At 36.3% G+C, this 27,610-nt stretch overlaps 1 protein-coding gene across 6 annotated transcripts in view; it reads right to left on the minus strand.

The window, feature by feature from the left end:
* Window positions 1-369: 369 nt before the first annotated feature.
* Window positions 370-27,610, minus strand: part of LOC135645267 (phytyl ester synthase 2, chloroplastic-like) — a 40,739-nt gene continuing 13,498 nt past the window's right edge. For 2 of the 6 annotated variants that reach the window (XM_065163461.1, XM_065163460.1), the window contains 8 exons: window positions 21,778-21,899; window positions 20,710-20,818; window positions 19,920-20,050; window positions 19,447-19,816; window positions 13,440-13,553; window positions 1,697-1,782; window positions 913-1,022; window positions 370-769 (listed from right to left, as the gene is read on the minus strand). In XM_065163461.1, the coding sequence (XP_065019533.1) occupies window positions 579-769; window positions 913-1,022; window positions 1,697-1,782; window positions 13,440-13,553; window positions 19,447-19,816; window positions 19,920-20,050; window positions 20,710-20,818; window positions 21,778-21,899 (1,233 nt within the window). In that variant the 3' untranslated portion in view covers window positions 370-578. Of the gene's footprint in view, window positions 829-912; window positions 1,023-1,696; window positions 1,783-5,680; window positions 5,852-13,439; window positions 13,554-19,446; window positions 19,817-19,919; window positions 20,051-20,709; window positions 20,819-21,777; window positions 21,900-27,610 lie in introns of those variants that run through there. The other 4 variants (XM_065163462.1, XM_065163464.1, XM_065163465.1 and 1 more) reach the window with 4 other exon arrangements.

Below are 27,610 nucleotides of genomic sequence, written 5' to 3' on the forward strand. Positions count from 1 at the left end.
AGGAGGAGGAGGTGGAAGACGAGGAAAGCTAGGTTAGTAGTACAGAAATTTTGATCCAAATAAGATCGAATTGGTTCAATAAAATAAATCAAACTATGAATTATTCTTTAGTTTTAATGTCATTTGACATAAAAGATGGGAGGCTACTATCTAAAACCGACTTTTTTTCTATTTACAATCCCATACTATTTAGAACCCCTTAAAAAATTAATAAAAAAAATAATTTACTATTCATAATCCCTCTAGTTTCATTTTACTCTCCTCTTTTTCTTTTTTTCCTTCACTTGAAAGATGATATATTTTGGACTTTTTCAAATTACTTCAAAAACATCTTCTCGGTTAATACAATTGATCCATAAAATAACAATCTTTGCGGGGCAAACTTACGTATTGCATATAATTTATAGAAATGAGGAGATGAAATGTTCCATAAGGGTCATTGCATACAATTATTTCATTATCTTTAAATCATCACCAGTATTAGTTACTGATGCCACAAATTGCAGCAAATAATGGAAGTCATTTTGACACCATTGTACAAATAAGAATATGAACATCACCTTTAGAGATCCAGGTTGTCAAATTTCGAAAGTGGGAACTTCATTTGTGAAACCATTAGTTGTTTGGTAAAGTAGCCTTGGTAACAGATTCCTATATGGGTCTTTTTCTCTCTTTTCCTTCAAATAGGCCATACAATTCTCAACCTCAGACTTCACATGAATATATAGCTGCTGAGCCTGCTTCCTGTCTCTTAGCTCCTCACTCCTCCCTTAACCAATGAATCACATGAAGAGCCATTAGCATCAAACATCAACAACCACAATAATACTACAAAAAGGAAAGTGATATTTTTAAGTCAGAAAATTTTGTGTCACTTATACCAAAAATATACTTCTGTGGGAATGTGTGTACCTCTTGTTTCAATTGGCTTGCCAAACAAGAAATAAAGCCGCCCAGGGATCTTTGGTAATAATACTGGGGGATAAAGATCTTGATTCCCTACCTCTTCAACAGTATCAGTCCTATTCAGATCAGTTTGCCAGCATAGCAGAACATCTCAGTAGGGTATTCAAAATGCCAGAATTGTTGTAAAAGTATCAATCAAACAAATAGCTTAAAGTTAAAATTTGTAGTAATTGGCCAAATTGCTCTCCTACTCAACTAATTAAGACTTGATTCTCACTATGGAAGCTTAGACATGCCATCATCGGAAAATATGTATATGGATGGTGTAATTTTTTTTCACCGTCGACAACCTTCAAGCTTGTAAGAAGAATGGATGATGCTTCATGGAGAAAATTTCCTTCTTTTAATGGCCATATAAAATTATATATTCAAATGAATAAGAGCTCATGTGGGTCACAGAAAATCAGTGTCTATATGGTAACAATTGTAACAGCATGAACGAAACATAGCACATGAAATAATATCTCCAAATTGATTGAGTGAAGGGCCTGGTAATTAACTTTCATATGTCATCCTACCTCAACAAAAATATCATCCAACACAAACAAAATGACAGTTCATTACTGGAGCATGGAAAAGAGAACACAAAAATGGATATGTATTCCAGAATCTGATCATCTTCAGTAGTAACTTCTCAATAAAAACCCTCAGGTTAGTGGATAATTTTGGTCCAATCAGCCCTCTAAGACTAACGAATTGAAGCAGAATCAGATGAAAAACTGTGTTGTACCTCAACCGCACACCATCTTGATTTATCCTCTTATTTAAAGTATCGTAAAATGGAATTTTGACAAGATCTTCATAGTCAAGCAGGACCTGGAGAAGCAATATTGAGGATCTAATAGTTAGACAAAACCATTATATAAGTTATGATTAGTTGATAGACAAATGACGTCAAACAAATTGACCAACTAAGTCATGATTAGTTCATGGATTAAAACTGTTGAACTGAAATAGACGGCAATTGAAGCTAGACTAATCAGAAAAAACATGTAGCATTCACTTAAAACAAATTGCCATTCTTTGATACATCTTTTTAGATTCTTCTTCCAAGAGGTTCATAATCACTTAGTATGTATGTATGTTTGTCTTAATAGATCACACTACAAGAGAGCTAATGCTACATTCTGTACAAGAAGAACAAATTAAGAAAATTTCATGGCTGATTATCAATCACACCAGAGAACATTTTCATGGTAAACCAAAGATGGAAAAAAAAAAACTCATAACAGATGTCTAGTACCACCAGATTTACAATATCAGAACTTCTAATGAAGGTGAAATAGATAACTGAAAAATGTTACAATACAAATGATTAAAGAAAAATGCAACACTTCCAAAACAGTCTGCTAATTGCATAGTTAAGATATCTCATATCACAGAAACCAGATATTACAGCTTGATTATTTTGTGAAAAAAGGAGATTCAATCAATGTTTGCTATTCCACCCGAGTCGGTATGGTACGGGCAATACGGGCTGGTCCAACTGGCGATCAAGACATGGATCACCCAAGTCCTCGTTGGCATGTCCCAGCGTTCCATGTGTTGGTACACAAGTACAGATCGGTACTTACCAACCAGATAAATCTCTAGGACGGGTCCGGTACTGAAATAGCGACCCTGGATTCAATAGCAAGAACTGGTGGCCATATAGGAAGGACTGCTGAGAAAACAAAGATCAATAGAAGGCAAGTGCACTAGGGGTACCTCTTTAATGTTGGTGAAGACTGGCTTAGTTAAATATGGACCTACAAACGACATAAAAGAAAATTCGAGTCTTTAATGTGTAACCCCAAGCATCATCCCAAAGTTACAAAAGAACCCTTGCAACATGCCTATTTGCTAGTTGATACAATGCCAAAAGGAAGGCCCCAACCATGGATTGTAACATGAACTTAAAGGCAGCTAGCTACATCAGATAAACACATACTGATGCTAAATGACAAGGAGTGCCGTTTCGCCTGGACTGGTATGAACTGATACGCAGGCTGCCCCATTTCAGGTGATCTGCTCCGACCAAATAAAATGGGTCAGCTCTAGCTTATTTAAACACTTAGGGTTCGTGTTTGTGAGCCCTCTTCACCCAAACGTGAGCGTGTCTTGCCTTGCACTATCACCCATCGCTCGCCATGCACTGTCAATGGGTATGTTACCTCCTTTTCTTCTCCTTCTCTTCCTCCTCTTCCAATTCCTCCTTCCTCTTCCTCCCTCTTTCTTCGTCGCCTCCTCTCCTTCGTCATCTTCCTCAACTATTTCTACTTCCTCATTCCTCTCCCTTCCTCCTTCCTCCTCTTCCTCCACCACACCTTCCTCTTCTTCTTTTTCTTCTTCTATTAAACATCAGTATGTATCGGTGTATCATGTGTTGGCACACTGATATTGTCCGACATCTATTGCTCCTACCAGATCATTGAAACGGGTTTGGACCCCAAACGGATTCCTTGATAAATGACCTTTGTACCCTTAAATAATGGGGCTAGACAATTTTGAAGTCCAAAAGACTTTCCATTTTCTTCCTCATCACCCTAAGCCCTAAATCCATCGATTTTCCCACACCTATTCTAAAGGAAGCCCCATATGTCCACATAAGCTTCTTTCCATCAATCTGTTGGTTTGAAATTGCACTTTGGTGGGGATTAGTGCAATGACAAACTCAAAAAACCTTTCCATATAAAAAAATCACAAATAAATGAATAAAAAACTTGAGAACTTCATCAACCTACAGTACATCTAGTGGAATTGAACTGAACTCATAGTTATGTTTGCTTTGGCTGATTGGGCAACCCCCTCTTATACCTTCTCAATCAAGGAAAAGGTGGTGGACAGGCAATTCTTATCTCCCAAATTTTGGGAATGTGATAGAAATCATTGTTAAAATGGAACCTCTTTACGTAACCTGCAGAATGTTGACATGGATAGAAAAGTGATTTATGAACTTTGTTACACTCCGAAGGGGATGATAAGTAAATTGCAGTTTAATTTTTGTCTTCTATACAATGTAAATTTTCAATAACAATAATGTTATAAATTCCTATCTAAATTTAACCTTCAGTGCTGGTACAACCTCACCTTAAATGAGGAATGTCTTTGTCCTTTGCAATGCTATCAACATACTAAAACCAAATGTCCATGATGAGACCATTGCTATTAATGAGAGAAAAAAAATGATGAGTAATTATTGTCTCAAACACATGGTAACTTATTGACCTCTCTTACCTTTAAAGGTGGTTGGCTTGAGAGCCTTGTGGAACTTTTAGCGTCAACACAAGTGACACATAATGCTTGATATAATGTTTTTCTTTATATTAGCTTAGACATCATAAAAAAACAATTTATGAACATAATTTTGCAACTAAATGATTTACTACATGGAAAACATGCATCTCAGTTGAAGAAAATTATTGTGTAGGTCTCATCACACATCTCATCATCCTACAGATACAAGCGAATTTGGTCCATTTTGATACATAAATTTGAAATCATATTTCATATATATGCTTGGAGAAACTGGTATATGATTACGGATAAAGAGAGGGAAAAGGCCAAGGCAGATTCATTTAATTTTCAATTTATACAAGATGAGTCAATTCTCATGTTAGACAAGCTACATGAGGTTCATAATCAGAATGATCTAACAAAGCTGGAGATCCACCATTGCCATCTATGATTATTTAAAAACAAACTAGAGAAGAGTGTAAGGATGATTATTCTTGAGTCACCAAGGCCTAATCTTAGCCCTCATTAAGGGCAACTCCAAGTGAGGATGATGATGATGCTAGTTAGATATGAAAGCCTCATATTAGGATGTGATAGTGGAATAAGAATTTGATCCTCAATGGGTCATGCCCTAGGAAGTTAGTCATTCTTGGATCATGGTGCAGAAAATAAATCCTCCACAGCCATGGAAAGAGTGAAATTATTCATCACAACCAATTGACCTATTGAGCAACAACTCGATGAGTATGACAAAACCTCTCCTCCATTTTAATATTTGTCTTCGTGATGTCCAAAATGGCGATAGGGATGCATTGGTAGTAATGTTGGAGGCCAAGGATCCTATTTTCTCCCATGGAGGTGGCATGTAGACAGTGGAGAAAAGCCATACTTGTGCCACCTAGGATGAAGATCTTGACTCAAAGTATTGCAAATTTTATGAGAAGAAAAACTCCAAGGGTAAGATAATAATTCCAATGGGATGAAAGAGCCTCACAATTATTGAGTTTGATAGGATTTCCTTATGGTCACTACCTTCCTGCCAATATGGATTTCATGAGCTAGAGTATGATGCTGACCGGTCTCAATTTGTTGAGTAAAAGGGTTCTCGTTGCCCATACATATATTAGTAGTGTTCAAGAGACTGATGTGGTCATTATTACCACCACAAGGCCATCCCTTTCCACCCACATTAGGTAAAGAGCTGTACTAGGCCATATATTTGCTTTCACCCTTCCCTATCAATAATCAAATTATTGATATTGTTCACATGAATAACATGTGGGACAATTTCTAACAACACCATGTGACATAAAAAAAAAAAATATCATATCATTCTCAGATTTCAACACGTATAAGTTATACAATATAACATTGATTTCCCACCACAAGCAGCTCACCAGCTAACACATATTTTGGTGCTAGTAGGGGACAACTGAGACATATATCATGTATGCATGTCGTCAATTTATGATCATCAAAATTTATGAGCCAACATATGTATGGGCCAACATATCTTTATATGATAAATGATAGTTCACAAATTAAAAATATCATAATTAAAGGAAAGAAAGGAACAGTCCAGTTTTGACACTGAGTGGTCTGATTAGTGTGACTCATTCCATCCTACTGACACAGGAATAAGGCAGCAAGGACACCATACTGGTCTGACCTACAAACAATAGCAGTATTTAATCAGTATTTAAATTAAATCCATGTGCATCAAGTAAAAAAATTTTGGAGTTATAAAAACCTGCAAAACGAATTTGGAAAAATAGGCTTATAAGTTTTGAGAAATTAATATAGACATTTTACGAAACATTTTGTTTTCCTCCAATGAGGTTTTTGCAAAAACAGTGAACAGTTCAGGCAAAAAATAAAGGTGAATTTTCTCAATCCAAAGTCATGATAACCAGGAACTTCTTAAAGAGATTAAAGGAGGGTTTGTTGACTTAGAAATTTTATTTCAAGCAAATTGGTGTGTACAAAAATTGTAATCTACATTTATAGCCAGATGACACAATGAACCACAAATAGAGAAATAGTGCATCTTTCTATTTTGACATGTGGGCAGAAGAAAACACGTGTATTTGAATGACACAATGAAAAGCTAAGTTTGAACAACAAAAAGTAACACCAATAACATCTCAAAGAGACCACAAAATGTATTTGAATGCAAAAATGAAACGCATGATGAATAGGAAAAGAACTGGTTTGATGATGCAAAAACAAATGTCTAGGGAAAAGTGCATTTTCGGATTTTTTATAAGATTAAAGAGTCATGTTCCTTATTCGAACATCAAAGAACATAATGAGAGTGCTTATTTTGAGCTTAAGATTTCTAACTTAGGAAGAGAAAAAGAAGAAAAGGGAAAACAAGTTTAAATCTTGGATGAAAAGGAAGGTTTCTGTCCAGATATGAATTGATGTCTCATTGGTAGTCCACAGTCAATGATTTTATCAGGTCCAAGTCAAGTCATCAAGTGGTTGCATTAAATGAAATCAATCTTTTGCTGAAACATGTCAGATTCAGCCACAGGTTTTCTGCGGTGTTACCATCAGAGTGGCAAACTCCAGACAGTTTGGCAATGATACTGCTCAACTTGAGCAGTGGTACTGCTTGCTTTGGTGCCATAGTGTGCCAATTTTGCATGTGTGTCAGTCTTCTAGTGGTCGCTCCAACAGATCTAGAGGTAGCTCTGATAGACCATGCAGAGAACCAATTGAATCTGATTTGTGTTCCATTTTTCATCCATGAATCAATGTTTAAGTGAAAAGATTAAAGTAATATTTGATCTTTTAAGAAACCTCTTGCCCTATAACTCTAGGGAATTTGAAATAGTTTTGCATGATTTTCCATTAGCAAGATCGACAACTTTTGTGATACCTTCCACTTTCCTCCCCCATCACCATGCACCCTTTTGTTCACAAATATTGATGTATAATAGAGCAAAAAATGTTGCAAAAGTATTAGTCAATCTTTAGCAAATCTTTCTCTCCTAATGCCAACAAACTGGCATTCACATAGAGGCTTTAAAAGATGTCTGCTGATTCACTTCTAGCGTCAATGAGTTCAAGATCTAAGCCATGATTTGGTACATGATATCTGATAAAATGGTGTATAAATTTCTATATGGTTAATCCTTGAATGTTGGATCATATTCTTTGCAAGGTTTATAGAAATAGTGTTGTCACACATCATGAATACATTTTTCAAAAAGTAATCCCTATGTATTCGAAAGTGTAATTCAATTGCATTAATTCAGCACAACATGCATATATTTTCAAGGATTAAAATCAAAATCCAAAACTGAGATTGATTGACAATTAAACTGGTACAGTGTACTGGGCAACAGAATGGGTCAGTATCTGTTGGCACTGTCCAAGGCAGTGCCAAAGGTTGAGGGAGGAGGAGGGCGGGGGGGTTTGAGGGGAGGAGAGAGAGAGAGAGAAGGTGGAGCAAAAAAATAAAAACACAATCCACATACTGGTTGGTCATCGGACCAGTAAACACTGGTCCATACTGATTGGTACAACAAATATACAAAACTTGCTGATTGTTATGTATATGGTTTTTGCATTGAAAAGTGCAATCAACTTTTTTTCAGAAGGCCAAGAGAAAAGTACATGCCCCTGAAATTAATAGATAAGTTTCACTTTGCTCTTCCAATCCACTATGCGATCCACAAAGTCAACATCAACATATGCTATTAGATTGAGTTACAGCTTAGTACCAAGGGTCTAACATTTATGTCTCCACATTTAAAAATCTTCTAAATGCTACAAAGTGTGATTCCTTAGGATTGACTGATATATAAAACAAAAATTCACTAAAAATTATCTCAAATATACTTGTTACTTGGTAAAGTAATCTTCTAATTGTACCTTAACAGCTCGATCTCAATTGATTGACCTTTTCATCTGGATCTAGTTCAATTGATGTGCTCAAAGGTTTTCTCTGTCCTAAGCTTCGTAAGTGTTGACTGTGTACTTGGTTTGGTTTATGAAGATTGCCTCTTTTGGTTGTTTTATTTGAAGCCATGAAAGAACTTGAGCTCGTCCATCATAGTCATTTCAAATTACCATGCATACACTTCAAGAACTCTTGACATAGGCTTTTATAAGTAGCACCAAGATAATATCCTCTATATAGATACAGGCTGATATTATGTCATCTGTGGACGCTTGTCCATATCAACCTTACGGAGGACAATATAAAATGGTTCCACACCTTTTATGATTTCTGCCGTAGTCTCCCAAAATCTAGAGAAAAGAATGGACTTTTCTATATTCTTTCCATCGCTCAATTTCGAATATCTGGATTCAGACCACTCTTGTGAGGTGATCATTGCCTTCAAGTCATGCTTTTTTTGCTGTAATGACTTTAATGTAATAAAATTGGTGGCAAACCGAGTAATTTCAGGTTAGAGTATCTCACCGTTTACATATTTTTGCATTAAAGCGTGGACCCAATGATGATTATATACAAACTTTGTAATTGATTGTGCTCGAGCTACACAATTCTTGACTGTATCCAACTCACCAATATCCTTCAGCATTATATCTATGCAATGAGCTGCACATGGAGTCCAAAACAAAGTTTTTCATTTTTCCATCAATTGCAAACCGGTCTTTTTGAAATTCGCTCCATTGTTGGTTATTATTTGGACAACATACTATGGTCCAATCTCCTCTACTATAGTGTCCATCAAGCTCTTAATGTCGTTTGCATCTTGGATCTTTTCAGAAGCATTAATGGGCTTATGAAACACCACTCTTCTGTTGCAATAAACAAGAAAGTTGATGATACTCATTCTTATTGGTCTTGTCCAACTGTCACACATCAGTGTCACCCCATATTCGTCTCATTGCCTCTTGAAGGATTTGATCAAATCCTTTAGTTCTGCCACCTCCTCATCTAAGTACACGCAGTAAATCTCCTTCGGTGTTGGAGGTTGGATCCCCGTGTCAGACTTTTGAATAGAAGAGACTATGCTCTGATAATATGGACCTTGGGCTATGTTGGCTGGAATCCTGTGGAAGTTGAACCATTTTGAGATTGTCTTCTCAATATCCCGTTTTTTTTCTTTTGTGTATGCATCGTCAATCCGTGTTTGTTTCGTTGTTTGTAGAGGATAGGCTTGCGGATCAATATCAACAATATCTGGTGCGGACCTCCTACCAAGACCTCTCATAAAACCATGGAATCTACTAAACCTCATGCTACTAGTTCGGCCTAACTGAGAAGGAGCAGTTGGTTGCCTCATGCTGGCCGACCTCTAGATTCCACTACCACTGCCATGCTCCAATTGTGAGTTAGGTCATCAATGCCTCATTGCTTCATCGACCGTACATTGATGCTCCAATGATGCACGAATCCCAACTGTGAGATCCGAGTCGACTTGATCGCTGCAACCCTCATACTGATCATAAACTGGTTCCTGTATAGCCTTATAATATTCTTCCTCAACTCTTGCCTTCTTTTTTAATGTATATTCCTTTGCTTGTTGTAACTTGCTTTTAAATAATTTACAAATCTCTGTCGGAACCTTCTTGCATTTTGTAACATCAGGATACCCGTCAACCAAATGCATTTTCACCCGAGTTATTCCTCCACCCTTGCCAATGTAGTCACAATAAATACATTGTCAATGATGACGGTTCTCATCTATCTTTCGGGCATGAACCCATGCATCATCATGTGGCTTTTCCTTTGATGTCATGATCCTATCAAATTTAAATCAAATAAACTATAAAGTATAAACATATTAAATTGACCAAATATCGATAAAAAATGACTAATCGCAGTATTAAATAACTTTAATAAAACTTAATTAAACCTCTTTTACCATCGTATATATTTCAAACACATAAAAGAAACATTAAATATGTAATTTTGATCCAATATGATTCAAATTATGATAAAATCATTATTATATACACTAATTACATTATTAACATAGTTAATTTTCTACTAATTATTTCTCTTTCAACACTATAAACATGGCAAACACCTTAATACGTATTAAACACATTGAATTGACATAAAATCTAACAAATTTTGATTAAATCATCATTAAAATGACTAATCGCAGCATTAAATAACTTTGATAAAACCTAATTAAACATATTTTACCATCATATATATGTCAAACACATAAAAGAAACATTAAATATGTAATTTTGATCCAATATGATTCAAATTATGATAAAATCATCATTAGATACACTAATTACATGATTAACATAGTTAATTTTTCACTAATTACTTCTCTTTCAACACTATAAACATAACAAACACCTTAATAGGTATTAAACATATTGAATTGACATAAAATCGAACAAATTTCGATTAAATCATCATTAAAATGACTAATCGCAACATCATAAATATTTTTCAATATTTAATATGCATGAAACACACTAATCATAATATTAAAGATCTTAATTACTCTCTAATTAAAGAAAGAGAATACATACCTCTTGATTAGAAAGTTCTTCCTCTTAATCTTCCCAAATTAACCTCGATTGAATTCACAAATCATTGTTTTGTGGAGTTTAGGAGAGAAAAAAGAGTTTAGGAGTGAAATAGGGAAGAAGAAGGGTTTAAATACTATGAGAAAGGGTTCCAACGGTCAATTTGACCGTTGGAGCACTGTAGCACTGTTAGAGTGCGGTAACGGTTGATTTCAACCGTTACCGAGTTGTGTCAGGCGGTAACGATCGAAATTTCGACTGTTACCATCCGATATTACCCTGTATCGTCCGCTATGGGGCGCTTTTAGCCGCTCCACCCGGTTGCGGGCGGTCCGCGTACCGGTATGCCGTTGGACCGGTACATACCGCCTGTACCGGACGGTATCATTCGGTATTGCCTACCTTGGTGTTAACCATCTTGCACAATGAAAGCACTTAACCTCCTATACCAAGCTCTTGGAGTTTGTTTTTAACCATAAGAACTTTAAAAAGTGTAAATACGTAATTCTGAAAATCATCATTTTCAAAACAGGAAAATCATTCAACATACACTTCTTTAGAAATGAGATACTTGAGAAAACAGTTTTCACATCTTTTTGAAAATTTTGGAAACCTTCGAAACAAGCAAAAGCAAGTAAGATTCTAATATTTTCATATCTAGCAACAAAACAAAAGCTTCTTGATGATCAATACCCTCTTGATGGTTGAGAATGGCCACTAATCGGTTGAGAACTTCGGCCACTAATCGGTTGAGAACTTCGGCCACCAATCTAGTATTGTTTCTAATCATAACATCATTCAACTTGTTTCTACAAGTGTCAATTATCTAATGAATGTACAGGTACAAAAATCCATCATTCTGCCACATTAATTAAGTCCTTTCTGTATAGGAAGTATCCAAAAATCATCTTAAGCATTCTTTATATATTTAATTTCAATTTCAGAAAGAAATACTAAATATCCACAAATGTTTCAGAATATGATTTTGTTGTCCCCCTTGACATATTTTACAGACAATATGTTCATTGGGGTAAGCACTAGCATAACTCCATTCCTTGGGTAGTTCATCTTCTTTCATTCATTCTTTCTTGAACATCTTGAGTAGAGGTGTTATCTTGCTCACTACGTACGTCATGAAGACGTTTATTGAACTTGATGTTATTCCCTACATCATCACCAAAATTATTCCTTTCTAGGCATAACTCCATTCCTTGGGTAGTTCAGCTTGTTTTTTCCCCTTTCTTGGGCATCTTGAGTAGTGTTATCTTGCTTACCAGCTTTTCATGTAGGTATTTACCCAGATTAATGCTATCCCCAACATCATCATCAAAATTATTCCTTTCCAAGGAGATCGTCTCACTAAAACTACAAGCATGAGTTCCTCTACGTTCAAAGTCATCCATTTTTTCTCTATAGGCTTTGGAAGTTGTAGAGCAACCAATAAATATATCTTAATTGAGCTCAAAATGAAACTACAATTAAAAGCTTGGAAATATGAAATAGTTGTTTTTTCTCTATTTCAAAGCACATAGTAAGTCTTAAATGATGAGGTCTGATTACAGCCCTATTCATAATATGGCATGTTGTGTTTTAAGTCCAAAAATTCTTAGGTAGGCTTTATTCATTTAACATCGTCCTCTGATAAATTCCTATTCTTTCTCCCTATACCACCATAATTACGAAATGTTTGGAGTTGAAAGCTGTGCATGTAACCAAGGACTTTCGTTTCACTCGGACCAGTACGAAACAAGCTGCACATATCGGTCCGAGTGCCAAATTCCTCTTCCTTTTTCTTTCAAATTCCTCTTCCTCCTCGTCCTCCGCCACCTTCTCCCACTTCCCTCCTCTTCCATTTTCTTCCTCCTTCCTCTTCCTCCATTACATCTTCCTCTTCTCCTTCATCTTCAAAAACTAGTACATACCGATGTACTATCTTAGTACACCATTATCGACTAGTATGTATCGTTCCGACAAATGACCAGTATGGGTACAACACACAATATGACATTCCTTGCATGTAACCATTCTTTTCACAAAATTATTCAAAAGAGAAGTGATCAAATTTACCTCCATGAGTAGTTCTAACAGAAAAAATCATAAAACCTTTATATTTTGAATATTTTACAAAATTTGTAAAACTAAACAATCTTGGAACTTGTGCACGGAGAAATAAATCTATGTATCTACTGGAATTATCTTCCACAGAAACATATTTATTATCTTCATGATTATTTCATTTTTGAACATATTTACAAAGTTTTGTAAAACTAAACAAGCTTTCATGCTTGTGTGACACAAAATAAACTGAGATACTTCTTAAAAGGTATTCTTTACTTGATATGCCTCTTAGGTTTTACTTTAGCTTTTCATCAATTTACAGTCTAGTTAGCAGTATTGATGCTGCAGATCTAAAAACTATGTAGTCTTGCTGACAAAATGAGGCAGATAAAGGCATTTGGATGAAACAAGAAAAGGTTCCAATCAAGGTTCGCAATACCGTACCGTACCGGTATTTCGACCTGGGCTCGGTACCGGTACGGTACGGTATACTGAGCGGTACACCCAAATGTACCGAGCGATACACTCAGGTGTGTCGAGCACTGTACAGTGCACTCGGACCGGTAAGAGGCGGTCCGCGTACCGACAATCTGTCGGACCGGTACGTACCGCCCATACCGGGTGGTACAGTTCGGTACGACAGACCCTAGTTCCAATTATGTAACACATAATTCAAGCAATTTAAACATGAAAGCAATATCCTGATAAATATAGTGTGTACTGACATCACACATGTCATCTTCTCCAACAACACCAAATGGAATTATTGTGGCTCCAAACTTCGATGTCATCCTGATGAACTCTGATTTTTCAGGCCAAAACAACTTGTATTCTTCACCCTAGAGAATAGGAAAGTTGATGAATTATAGAGGGAAAAGAATGCTAACTATAAGAAACTGAGTTTAAAATTCTAAATCATCTGGAGCATCAATGGAACCCTTCCAGTTATGCTTGGTAAATAATGCTTTTACACAAATATAATAATTATTCAAATATTATGATAGGAAATGTTTTATAACTTCCATTATTTGTATAGAAATTTTCTTTGTACATAAGGATCATTAATAAAACAATAACAATACAACAAAATTGCTCAATAAGAAAATAAACATATGAAACTTTGTGTCAATTATATTTATGGATGTGATGAATGCTTGCACTTCAAAGTTCATTTAAAGATTTAACAGAATGTATCCAATTACTAACATAGCAGGGTAACTGAATTTGTTTTGTGAAGACAAGAAATCGTTTATGTAATACCACACCAAACTTCATAAACATAAAATCATGTTCTTAGTGCAATTACATGGACCTACAAGATCAATTCCAAAGATGATAGGTGATCTTGGTGTCACACAGGGTAGAGGTGGAGCATAGGAAATCACGTGAGCTAGAGTGGCTGTTTTATATAAGATAAATAAATAATTATAACCAACCATATAATAACTAAATATTGCATGAAACTAAAGCATCAACAAGCTTGAAAATGGAGATTATGTAAAATCCCAATTGTCCTTGGTGGTTGATGCCTCATGCAACATAACTCATAATAATCACTAAAAAAGTGTTACAGAAGTTATTTCTGATATGTTATTTGGTTAAAAAAAGATGTTTCTTGTGCCTAAGAAGTAAGAATAAGTTTTTTGCTGTAACAAAATATACATAAGAGACAGTTCATTAATGTTTTATGGATTAAGGGAAGCAATTCAAAACCTTCAACTCAATAGATAGATGGTCATAATTCGACTATGGACATGGCAGGATATTTAGAACGAGCTTAGTTTGGTACATGCCTGATTCATCAGCATGTACCTAAATGAGCTTGAATGACAAATAATGAAGAAAAATGCATATGGAATGTTTGGGTGATTCATCAGCATTTGACACAAAAGACAGCATGAAAAGCAAAGGAAACAAGGGAAATAAATAGTACGTCATTCTAGGGTTAGTGTGCAGAGACCAAAATGACGACTTTGCAAGGTTTTAGAATAGTATAATTTTAATTAGTCATCCATATTTTGCAATTAATCACAAAAACATAAAGAATTATTTTTGTTCTTTTGTTCTTGTTGCTCTAGTCTTCAGCTAGATTATATGTTACCTGCAAGTGGTACTCTTAGACTGTTGAAAGGCTACTTTGCTACCTCATTTTAGATTTCTACACATTTTTTACATTAATCAAATCCTCAATCCTCATAGCAGAAAACAAATCCTAAATTTATATAGACAGTACTAACGCATAGACTGATCTTTTTCATGTCAGTCAACATCACAAGGATTTTAATGAAAAGAGATGGTTTAGTTCAAAGTTTAAAAATCTAAAATACTGACCCTCACCGGTACATAAGTGAACCAATACAGGTTTGGTTTGTGCTGGAATACCAACACATGGTATAACCATACATACCATTGTATGGATTTCAACTAGTCTGGGCTGGTAGGAACCAAAAGAACCTGTTTTAGGGCTGTTTCTGGCATTTTCTATTCAAAATAAGGTTTACAATAAAGCCCTATATGGTGTGGTATAGACTATTTATGGGTCTGACTTACCGATATGCGGATCAGGGTAAACCAGGTAGTACGTCAGTACAGGGCATGTACTGCCCGGCTAGGACCACCACACCATGCCAACCGATGGTATCAGCCCACGGGTGGACCGATACATATCAATCGGTACCAGCATACTATATGTCAAGATGCTGGTACGTATCAGTTTTTAAAAAAAGGCTGAAAGATGGCCGATAATACATTTTTTAGGTTTTTTATCCTAATTTAATGGCAATTTTATTGTATTTAATCAAGAATAGAGTGTATATGAGGCATAGATAAATGCATAAGGATGTGATTAATCCCAAATACCCCAATTTGGGACTAATGTAAGACAATAGACCTAACTGGGACTAACACAAGAGAATGACCTTAATCATGTTTAATGTTTGTAAATATGCATTAATACACCTCTAATTATATTAAATGATAAATAAGACATACAATGAAGATAAATGCCTTCAAATTGGAAAGAAGTTTCATTAGATCCCAAGTTCCAGTCTCTCTTTTATCCAAAATCAATAGCCTGATTACCACTAATTGTTGATTAGGAGCTTCAATCACAAGTGAGTATGAGAAAGAGTGAGAATGAGAGTGAATGAGAGTTAGTGAAATAGGGGGAAGAAGGGTATTTAAAGCCCCAAAAGAGGCCCCAATTGTCAATTTGACCATTGGGTTCAAACTTGACCCGATTTAGGTCAATATCGATCAAATTCTGACCGAGACCAATATGTATCGGTTGATACAACATGAATTCATGAGTTTCAACCGTATTAGTCGATACATCACTTGTAGATTATGAATTCATGAGTTTTGACCGTATTGGTCAATACATCACTTGTAGATTCAGTGATTCAGTTTATATCCTAGGTCCTTAATAATCTAGGCTAGATTTTGTAGGAAAATCTAGGGGCGACATCACATGCATAGCGGAAGAATATAAAACAAAATTCTTAGATTTCCCAAAAAGGTATTCGTCATCGTACGAAGATTGGTATGCAAAATCTTCAAAACCAAAAACTGTGTATATGAAATATTGTGTTTTACCTAAGGAGATCATATATCCCTGAATCCCTACGGATCTGTAGAAGAGGATGAAGGAGGTCAAATATCCTCCTCTCTAGCGGTGATCCACACAGTAGGGTTACGATGACACTCCTCAAATCGCTGCCTAAATCTCCATACTTGCTATCTAAGGAGGAGAAGGGGAGAGGAGAATAGGAGGTGGCAACCAAAACCTCTAGCTTATGGTTGTTTGGTTCCCTCCTATTTATAGAGGCCTTCTATCAATTTAACCCTATTGGATCCTGCCCTATTGGATATTGGATCTCCATCCAACTACCTAAGCCTCTTAGATTAGTGGATCTCTATCTAATAATTTCTCATTGACTCTTATTGGATCTCATCCATAGGATCCAATAATTCAATGGCTTATTGGATATCCAATAACATAGGGGCTCTAGCGAATATCTCATATCCGAACCTCTACTCGTTGCAACGCCTACCATATGTGTGTGACTCTCTAGGCTCTATATCGAGTTGGCTGTGAGTCATACCTGTCAGAACTCCTTCTGGCACAGTGAATTATTATATCTATAATAATTCACTCGACTCATCGACTGCAGACGTACTAGGCCATTACGCCACAGTCCCCAAACGATACAGGGGAATCCAATCCTTTGGACCTATCTGTCCTCAGTTACCATATACCTATAGCCCCTCATCTATCTAATATCCCAATGATCGTATACCGGGCATGGTATTGTCAGACCCATACGATTTCTACTCGAGTCTCGCTCTAATCAGATTCTCCCGGAGAGCAATTTCTCTCAATCCGATTGACCCTGGCTAGGGATTTGTCTGAGCAAGAACACATGGGATATTCCTCTCATAACACCGAGAGTGGATGATCCTCTATCGACACTTAATAGTCCTCGTAAGGTTGGCTGCCACTCCCGATGACCAGTTGTGCTAGATCTAGAACTTCCAGACCTATAAGTTCGGTATCAAAGAGTGGAGTACTCATACAGGACATCCTTGGTGTCTCAAGTTTAAGAACCAGGTACATCACTGGAACAACGGAATCGCTATCTGACAATGAGGTATCATTAACCATCCAGAATTCCGTGAGCGGATCAATCAGTGAACTCATTCTTCAATGAGCACCTACACAGTAGCCCTAGTGTACTCACACGAGTAGTTATGAGACCAGTTTCCCCTATCATATGGACGGGTATACAGCACACCAGTCTATCCAGTTATCTTGATGTCCCTCTCGAGTAACCTATGACTAGGATTATTTAGGGTCTATGTTTAAAGGTGAATCATTCTCATTATCGTGATCTCATCACGATCCGATTCTCATTGCACAAATCCATGAACATCACAATATATATGTGCATACATGAAACAAGCAATATAAAGTGATAAAATATCAAAATATAATAAACAGAAAGAATGTGTATCATGTCACACGTGCCATCACTCACGTGATTGGCTTGGAGGGCACCTATGACCAACAGATCCTAGATCTACAAGGATCAAGCCATGATCCTTGTAGATTCAGTTTATATCTATAGATTCAGTTTATATCCATAAGGATTCAACGCTTGATCTTGGTTGATCAAGCCACGATTAACTAGGAAGAGTTTATAAATGGAAAAGATTTCACAAATAAATGGAAAACATTTCATGAAACCTAACCAAATGAGATTTGGCTAAGCAATTAGGTTCTTATTTACCTAATTTAGGAGAAAACTGGATTCAATGCTTAAATTAAATGTTTTCCTTGAGAAATTAAACCTCCCCTTGAAGATTTGAGTTAGTTTGTGCAAGGTCTGAGAGAGATGGATCCAATAGAGAATTGAGTGCATTTAAGAGAAATTGGTGGCTATGAGAGAGGGTTGTGAGAGAGAATGAGAAAAGAGCTGAAAGACGGTTAAATAGCCCTCTTTAATGGCTCAAAAATAGACTCCAATGGGCCGTTTGGGTTGCTCGGTCAAGTGGTGGATATCCTGCCCAGCACAAGCCTGATAACAAGCAACAACTGGACGGTATGATCAGTTCAAAATGGTTACCGGGCGGTAATGCTTGAACTTGTTTGAACCACCCAACAAGAAATGGTCTATGTGCTGGTTCAAGCCTGGATGGTTAAATACTGCCCAGTACACAGCGGTCCGGGCAAAATGAAGACCAATGCTGTTTAGTTCTCTAATGTGTTTCTAATTAGCATATTCAGGCCTCCTTTAGGACAAGGATTATTTGATAAGATTTTCATTGAATTATCTTCAGCAACTTTATGTATATTGAATTTAGAACTATTTGTCATTTTTAGAATTTCTGCTTTGACTTTTTAATGCTTGTGATATGTTTTATGTGATAAGCAACCTAATCTAGTCAACATTGTGATCAGGAAATCATGCAGTCATGATTAAGCAATTTTGTAGGAACCTGAATCTTGAATACCCTCCCTTTTACACTTCTTTTTATTTAGGAGATTTCTTTAAGCCAACATCCATCATATTTCCTATCAAGTTCACATCATCATAGTGCATCCCATTTTTGCGAAATTCTTCTATCCAAAGTAAATCATTACTGTTGTTTTAGCCTTCTGATGATCCTTTCAAATTAATTTTTCATTACTCTTGGTCTTCCCTTCAAACATATTATCTGAAGACTAAAATACTTCCAGTTTTTATCAGACACAACCTGAAGCCTTTTTCCATTCGTGCACCACAATGGTTTAGCCATTAGCAAAATTCAGTTCCATATATTATCGTAGCTGCTTACTACCAAGTCAATTATTTATCATCACTCACCACATAAATTGATAGATTCCCCTATGTTAAACCTATTCCTTTCCTCTTTTAAGGACTTAATGATCTATTTGCACTGATTCTGAAAGAAATTTTCCATTACTTTTTAGCATATAGAGACATCATAATGGATCTTTCACCATATTTTTCCAGCATTTATCTAAATTCATGCCACCTTTGTATTTCAAATCCTTTTTCAGAGATCGTATTGACCGAAACAGACACATGCACAAACATATATATTGCTTCATGAAAAGAAAAGAGATATGAGTCCATTTTTTACTTTTGTATATTTACTGCAGGGAACTATCTAGTTTAATACACATTTATTGAAGAATGAGCTTTGTAATTAAACAAAATATAATGATACCTTTCTGTGAAGTGCTTCACGTGCACCTCCTGGGTATAATAAGACAAAGGACTTCATAGACAGAAGCTTATAGAAATTGGTTGCTGAGACAGGAACAGCACCCATGAGTCTATGTCCATCAAATGATGATGAATCAGGCATTAGCTGTTCAGAAGCTCTATTAAACATAAATGGATGAGCAAGGCCTCGAAGATGGATCCTTTTCTCAGTAAAGAACCTTGAGAACATGATACCAAGCTCTAGACCCAACAACATATGATACCCCACAAGCAAAGTCGGTCCTTTTGACGGAATACCCATAAGGCCCTTTACTATTTTACCATTTTGTAAAGTTGACAGCATCACAGGGCTGGTGGCAAGATCAAACCATCTGGGAAACAAAAAATATATGTAAGTTTCAGCAGAATTACTCAAAAGATTTGATTACAACAGAACATGTACTCTATGCCAACATCAAGATATATATATTATACCTATAAATTTCTGTTGCCTGTTGGAACTCAAGTGGAGTTGGCAATAAATAATCTGACACATAGTCAATCTGTGATGAACGACGATAGTAGCCTGCGCCCTTTATTATAGTTACCAAATCAATGCCACTTTCCTGTTTCAATATAAGGTGTACCCTTTAATTATTAAGTTACAAGCTGAAAGAATGTCATGTTTTGTACACTGTTACAAATCAATGACACCACCTTGAATTGATTTCAGGACTATATATAAGGTTTCAGCAGGATTCTATACATAATCAGCAAATTTGTTAGGACTCTATATAATGAGAATTTATCAATTTATCTATAAGAATGAACAAGTTCATTTGCAGTAGTCAGAGCAAGCATTCTATAGAACCTATATGAACATCAATTGAAAATGTCACCAGAGACTAAACATGTTTATACACTGGTTTGGCATCACAAATACTGGTAAAATCTTAGTGCAATATGTATTTGTAGTCAATTCTGCCAACTGTTTTCTTGGCATGCCAGAAATAAAGAGCACTTAAAGATTTGGTTAGTTGATGTAATATACTCAGTTGAGAATTTGCATGGAACATTTTCTTTGTCTAGTGAACCTAAAAATATGCATACTGCATGGCAAACTTACATAGCAAAACAGCCAAATCATCTAGCAAGAATTAGAGCAATTCAGTCAACAAAATGAAGTAAAAGGTGATCATCTAACAGAAAGTCCTCTTTCCAAACAACATGACCAGTTTATGACATGTATTTAAAAACAAGGGAGAACTGTAGACATCACATATACCAGGAACATGGTGTGACCACTTTCCTTGAAATGACGGATTCGACAATTTGGCAAATTACTGCAAATCCTCTCAGCTTCTTCATGGCTTGGCAATAATTGATCCCTCCCACTATAACAAAGATAGTAAGATCAAACATTGTCAATTAGTAGAAACATCAGATTTCACAGGAAAAGAACCTTCAGAATGAACAGATGGCATGAAAACTCAATGAAAAAATTTTAAAAACAAATTTCTCTTAATTTGCATAGTTTTTATAGTAAACTAGACAAACAAAGACAGAATACTACAAATTTATTTTATTGATTGCTCATGATTTGGCATACGGCTACAAATTTAGTTTTTATAGTTGCTTGCTTCATGTGGAACAGAAAGTCCAGAGAGAGCAAGGAAGATATCACCAAGAGCTAAATCTCATCAGCAATTAATCAATATTCCTAATACAAGATGATCTTGAAACTCCTTCCCACTTCTCATAGACCTCAACCACTAACAAACTAATTAATTTACTCAATTTAGTATGACACATGTTACGGAACATAAATAGCTCACTCAAGTTACTATGACAAAAGGTATAAAAATATAGCTCAGAATTTGATGGTTTGGAACTTGGATTTCTTTTTTCAATGCTGGCATGAATCTACATATTCAATCAAAGTGATTTATTCTTCATTGGAAAGCCTCACAGGTCTAGTTTCCAATGCATCAAATGCTATGAATTTTGAGCATTTCCAGGAAAATTTATGACCCTCAAAGATGATCCAATCTAAAATAATTGTCAAAATGTCTGCCTCAATTTCAAGTTTCAAAAATAATTGCTTCATGTTATCTAAACTTACATTCCATAAGTTTTCTTTGCTAATGGTGACCTTGAATACTGTTCTAAGGGCCTGTGACTACTGTACACCTATCTATATGACATTTTCCCCATTGAGTTAATACTTATTATTCATTCAATATGTCCAGTTATTAATTGAAGTTAATTATAACGTCGCACTTTGTCCCTGTTTTTCACATTCCTCCCTCTTAGATAACAGCATAATATTAAGATCAATGTGGCTAGAAATTACCTGGCTAGAATCAATATCTGAGCTTTCACAACATGAAGACGAGAATTCACAAAAAGAGCAGCTGATTTCAGCAAATCTAATTTCCAGACAAAAGATTCTTTTGGTAAAATATCAACCAGAAACTGCAAAACAAAGTGCAGAGAAACATTTCAAAATAGAAACTTAAGCTATCAACTAAATCCAAAAAACTCTGGTCAAATCTCCAGAGATTATCACAAAAGATTGAAACAAAAAAGCATATGAAATATAACGACAAGGCAATGTATCAACTGGCAGCCTATGTTGTCTGGTTGTTGATTTTGGTATGCTTGCTTGCATTTTGCATGGGTTATGATTTGAAGCAACCATGACTTAAGTCATCCACTTTTAAGTGCATTCCTCCTAACTAGTTCAAGTTTTGGGTGCGATTCAATTAAAATTCTTGAGCACATAACTAGTTCAAGTTCTGGGTATGATTCAATTATTCAGCTAGTTTTATCCAAAGGAGTCATCTCAAAGAAACATATTTCTTATTAGAGGATGAGTTGAGATCAGGGTTTTTAATTTCGTACCGTACCACCCGGTATGTGCGGTACATACCCGTCCGCTAGCAAAACGGCACATGGACTGCCCTCTAATGGGCGGTATCAGGTTTTTGGCCACTTATCGAGCGATACGAGGTTGTACCGGGGTTTGGGCAATAATAGTCAAAATTTCAACTGTTACTGACTTGTACCAGGCAGTACCGATCGTTTTTTACTGTGACCAACTTGTACTGGGTGGTACCAGTCAATTTTGGCTGTTAACTACTTGTACAGGGTGGTAAGTCGAAACCGACCGTTATCGATTGATAACGGTTTTCCAACCGTCAATTTGACTGTTGGAGGCATCCTACAGGTTTTTTAAACCCTTTCCTCCCCCCTCTTTCAATTTATTTCACTCTCACGCTCTCTTAAACTTTCTCAAACTTATTTTACTCATAATCTCTCTCTTATTCTCACATTTTCACTCTCCTAAAGTCAACAAAGCAACGATTTATGGATTGAATAAAATTTAGGAGGCTAATTTGAGAGTATTAAGAGGAAGAACTTTTTAATCAAGAGGTATATATTCTTTTTCTAGATATTTATTGATTTATGAGATGATTAAGCCTATTCTATATGATGTACAACTTAATGTCTAATATGTTGTTTGATATGCTTTTGATAGTAGAATAGTATTAATTAGGAGTAATTAATATCTTTAACGACTTAATATTGTGATTAGTGTGTTTAATATTGATTTATTTGAAATTATATACTTAATAGGTCAAATATCTATATTTCATGCATATTAAGTATTTGATCATATGTTTGTGATGGTATAATAAGTTTAATTAAGTTTTAATAAATTTTTTAATGCTACGATTAGTGATTTTAATGATGATCTAATCAAAATTTAATCGATATTGGATCAATTCAATGTCTTTAATACCTATTAGAGTGTTCGACATATTTATAATGTTGAAAGAGAAGTAACTAGTGGACAATTAACTATGTTAATTGTATGATTAGTGTATCTAATGATGATTTCATCATAATTTGACCTATATTGGATCAAAATTATATATTTAATATTTTTTTTATGTGTTTAACATATTTATGATGGTAAAATAGATTTAATTAGGTTTCAATAAAGTTATTTAATGCTGCGATTAGTGATTTTAATGATGATTTAATCGAAATTTGATCGATATTGGGTCAATTCAATATCTTTAATATCTATTACGGTGTTTGACATGTTCATAGTGTTGAAAAAAAAATAATTAGTAGGTATCATCGTAATTTGACCTATATTAGATCAAAATTACATATTTAATGTTTTTTTATGTGTTTAACATGTTTATGATGATAAAATAGGTTTAATTAGGTTTTAATAAAGTTTTTAATGCTGTGATCAGTGGTTTTAGTGATGATTTAATCGAAATTTGATCAATATTGGGTCAATTCAATGTCTTTAATACATATTAGGGTATTTTACATGTTTATAGCTTATTTGATTTAAATTTGGTAGAAACATGGCACCACAAGAACAACCATATGATGGCGCTTGGGCTCATGCCCGAAAGATGGATGTGAATCGTCATCATTAGCAATTTATTTATTGTGATTAGTACATGTCCACTATAATATGTTACTAAGGTTGCGGTGTGCCGAGCTGGACAAGGGGCCAGAGGAACCAGAGATTGATCCCATCGACCTCATTTCTACAACAAAGATTCAGAGCCGATGTTATAGTGGGTCGAAGCAGCGAAGAACAAAGAGGATTCTCTACTTGATGAGGCGGGAGATCCTCAACGTCCTTTACGTTTTATCACCGAGGTAATAGAAGAAGAGGAAGCATATCCCCAACAGGAGGAAAATCCCCCTCGATTAGAATATGGCAGAAGGAGCCAGACAAGATCAAGTCAAACTACTTTAGGAACTAGAGACACCCAACCGTCACAATCGACCGCCTAGCGTACGAAGGCAAAGGCAAAGGGGAAAGTAGTAACATCAGTTACACTGTTGAAAAGAATTAAGTCAGGCGATGAGACACATTCGCAATCACATTCAGCAACTCACTCGGTCCAGAGACATGGCAGCAACGTGGACAGTAGTGCCTCGACCGATGATGGCAACGATGACGAGAAGTCGATGGTCTCGTCTACATAAGTTGAGAGTGGTGCATGGATCGAGGACCAATATTTTACACATGCCACCCAAGATCCAGATTATAGAACTTGACGAGGTACTAGTTGAGTTTATGCATAGAAAGGGAAGGGAAAGCCAGTGGATGATTTTTAGCAGATGCGATAGAGCCTACACGACGTAAACATAGAATGAAACTTATCGTATTCACAAGCTTCATATTATAGAGAATCTTATGACCAACATCAGTACGGTGATAGTTGGTCATACTTCTCTAAGCAATAGTATGATATAAAACAGCAGATCAGTAGCGAAAGTAGAATTTCTGACATTCACCAATACATGCCTCAGGAGGTGCCTTAGACACATGTGATTCACAATGATCAACCTATGACTATCACCACATTGATGCACCAATGACATATGTTATATCAATACACTATGTCGTGGGATCAATTTCAAGATTGGGTCCGACAAACCAGTGTCTGTCGTACCGAATCATACCGCCCGGTACGGGCGGTACGTACCGGTCCGACAGGCCAGCGGTACGCGGACCGCCCGGTACCGGTCCGCACTGTAGCAGTACAGTGCACTGTAGCAGTGCATTGTACAGTGCTACAGTGTACTGGTGCACTGTACACTACACTGCTATAGTGCTCGGTACACCGTATCGTATCGGTACCGAGCCCAGGTCGAAATATCGGTACGGTACGGTATTGCGAACCTTGCGACAAACATATCATATTGATATATAGATACATAGGATCAAGGACCACGATCCACCACTCATGGAGGCCCATCGTTCGTTTTGGTGGTAATATCAAATATATCTACACATGTGATTACTTAATTCATTTGAATCCTATAGCGAATGTAGAATTTCTGACATTCACCAATACATGCCTCAGGAGCCGCCTTAGACACATGATTCACGTTGATCAACCTACGACTATCACCACATTGATGCACTAATGACATATGTTGTATCAATACACTATGTCGTGAGATCAATTTCAAGATTGGGTCCGACAAACATTACATACTGATATATAGATACATAGAATCAAGGACCACGATCCACCACTCGTGGAGGCCCGTCATTCGTTTCTATAGATAATTCAATATTAATGAAAGGATGATCTGGAACGGACCAAAATTACAAATCTTGCACAAGGCTACTCCTCAAAGCCCGAAAAAGATATATGATATTATTCTTACCTAATTTACATTAGTTTTGCTAAAACTATACTAAATATATATTTATTTCTAACTTCAAAAGAATCAAAACCCTATCTTAACTTTTTTTTTCTATTTTTAAGTATTTTCGGAGGGTTTTATGCCTATTTTAGGCGTATCGCTCGGTACGCTAGTACCGTACCTTACCGAGCAAAACTCAATACACCGGTATGGTACGAGATTTAAAACCTTGATTGAGACCAAAGTCTTCAATTTCGAATAATATCGTCCGTACTGAGCGGTACATACTGGTCCACCAGCAGACCGGTACACAGATCGCCCGCAATGGTCGATTGGGGTTGTTTCCACCCTGGACGATGACCGAGGGAGAAGAAAGAAAGGGAGAAGGTTGGTATTAAGCGAGGGAAGAAAGAAAAGGGAGAATAAGAGGAAAACCTGGAGATCGGCGCCGCTCTCCCTCCTTGTTTGTCGGTGACTTCTCTCGGTGCGGGGAGAAGAATCTGCAATCGCGGGGAGAAGAGGCAACGTCGCGGGCAGATATATATATATATATATATATATATATATATATATATATATATAAAGAGGCGACGTCGCCTCGGCTTTTTGCTCGCGTGGGGAGAAACTTCTCCCCACGTGCCAAAAAGGGCGACGAGGCCATCAGTTCTTTTTTTTTTTACTTTTATATATACCGAGCGGTATACCGAATCGTACCGCTCGGTATACAGTATCGTACCATACCGAGTGAGTCTCGAAACTCCGGTATGATACGAAATTTCAATCCTTGGTTGAGACAATAAAATAGTTTATATACTACAAGGTAACTTAATCAATAATCAATGTATTTCTCCCCTCTTTTTACTCTAGTCAATCCATCCATGAGTATAGACATGACGTGTAAACATGTGTGTGTGTGCCATACGCATTGAGTAGCACTGGCCTCAATATGATACTAGTGCTCTTCCCTTGCTTGCATTCATATCATTTTGGTCAGCCTTCTAATCCTCATTTTTTCACAGCTCAGAAAAAGAATCATGTTTGCACTTGTTGGAATTCAAGCTGTCAAAATTAAAATGTCTCCAAGGTAATTCTTGTTACTTTAAACCAACTACAAGAAAGATTTAGGTTGAGAATGGCCAATGTTTGTTTAAGATCAAAAATTCCAAATTATAAGTTTTTTCTTTAAATACTTCTCCATGAAGAACCGAGGGGAAGTATCCTATATCTTGGGGATTCAGATCTATAAAGATAGATCCAAGAGGATGCTTAGCTTGTCCCAATCCAAGTACATAGATACCATTGTCGAAATGTTTAGCATAGAAAATTCCAAGAGAGGTCTCATACTGATGAGATATGAGATATCACTTTCTAGGAGCATATCCCCAAAACCTCCTAAAGAAAGGGCAGACATTGATAGGATACCCTATGCCTCAGCAATAGGATCTATCAAATATGTTATGCAATGTACCAAGTCTGATATGGCGCATGCTCGAAGTTTTACGAGTAGATATCAGGTGGATCCAGGTTTGGAACACTAGAAGATAGTAAAACATATCCTTAAGTACTTGAAAAGGACTAAAGATCTTTTGTTGGGATATGAAGGAAGTAGCTTTAGGGTTGAGGGCTACATGGACCCAAGTTTCTAATCTAATGTCGATGATAGCAAGTCTAACTCAAGGTATGTGTTTACCCTGAATAGAAGAGCAATATGTTGGAAGAGTTCTAAGCAAGATACTATTGTTGACTCGACCACAGAGGTTGAGTATATTACTACGGCAGAAGCAGCAAAAGAGAGAGTTTAGATGAAGAAGTTCAACACAGATCTGGGAGTCGTGCCAAGCAGCAAGGAGTCGATTCCCTTATATTGCGACAACAACAAGGAGATTACTCAAGCCAAGAAACCTAGGTCTCATCAAAAGTCCAAGCACGTTCAGAGGAGGTTCCACCTTATCAGAGAGATCGTGGCTCGAGGAGATGTAGCAGTGGAA

This window comes from Musa acuminata, chromosome BXJ3-8 (assembly GCF_036884655.1).
Source record: "Musa acuminata AAA Group cultivar baxijiao chromosome BXJ3-8, Cavendish_Baxijiao_AAA, whole genome shotgun sequence".
Classification (NCBI taxonomy): domain Eukaryota; kingdom Viridiplantae; phylum Streptophyta; class Magnoliopsida; order Zingiberales; family Musaceae; genus Musa; species Musa acuminata.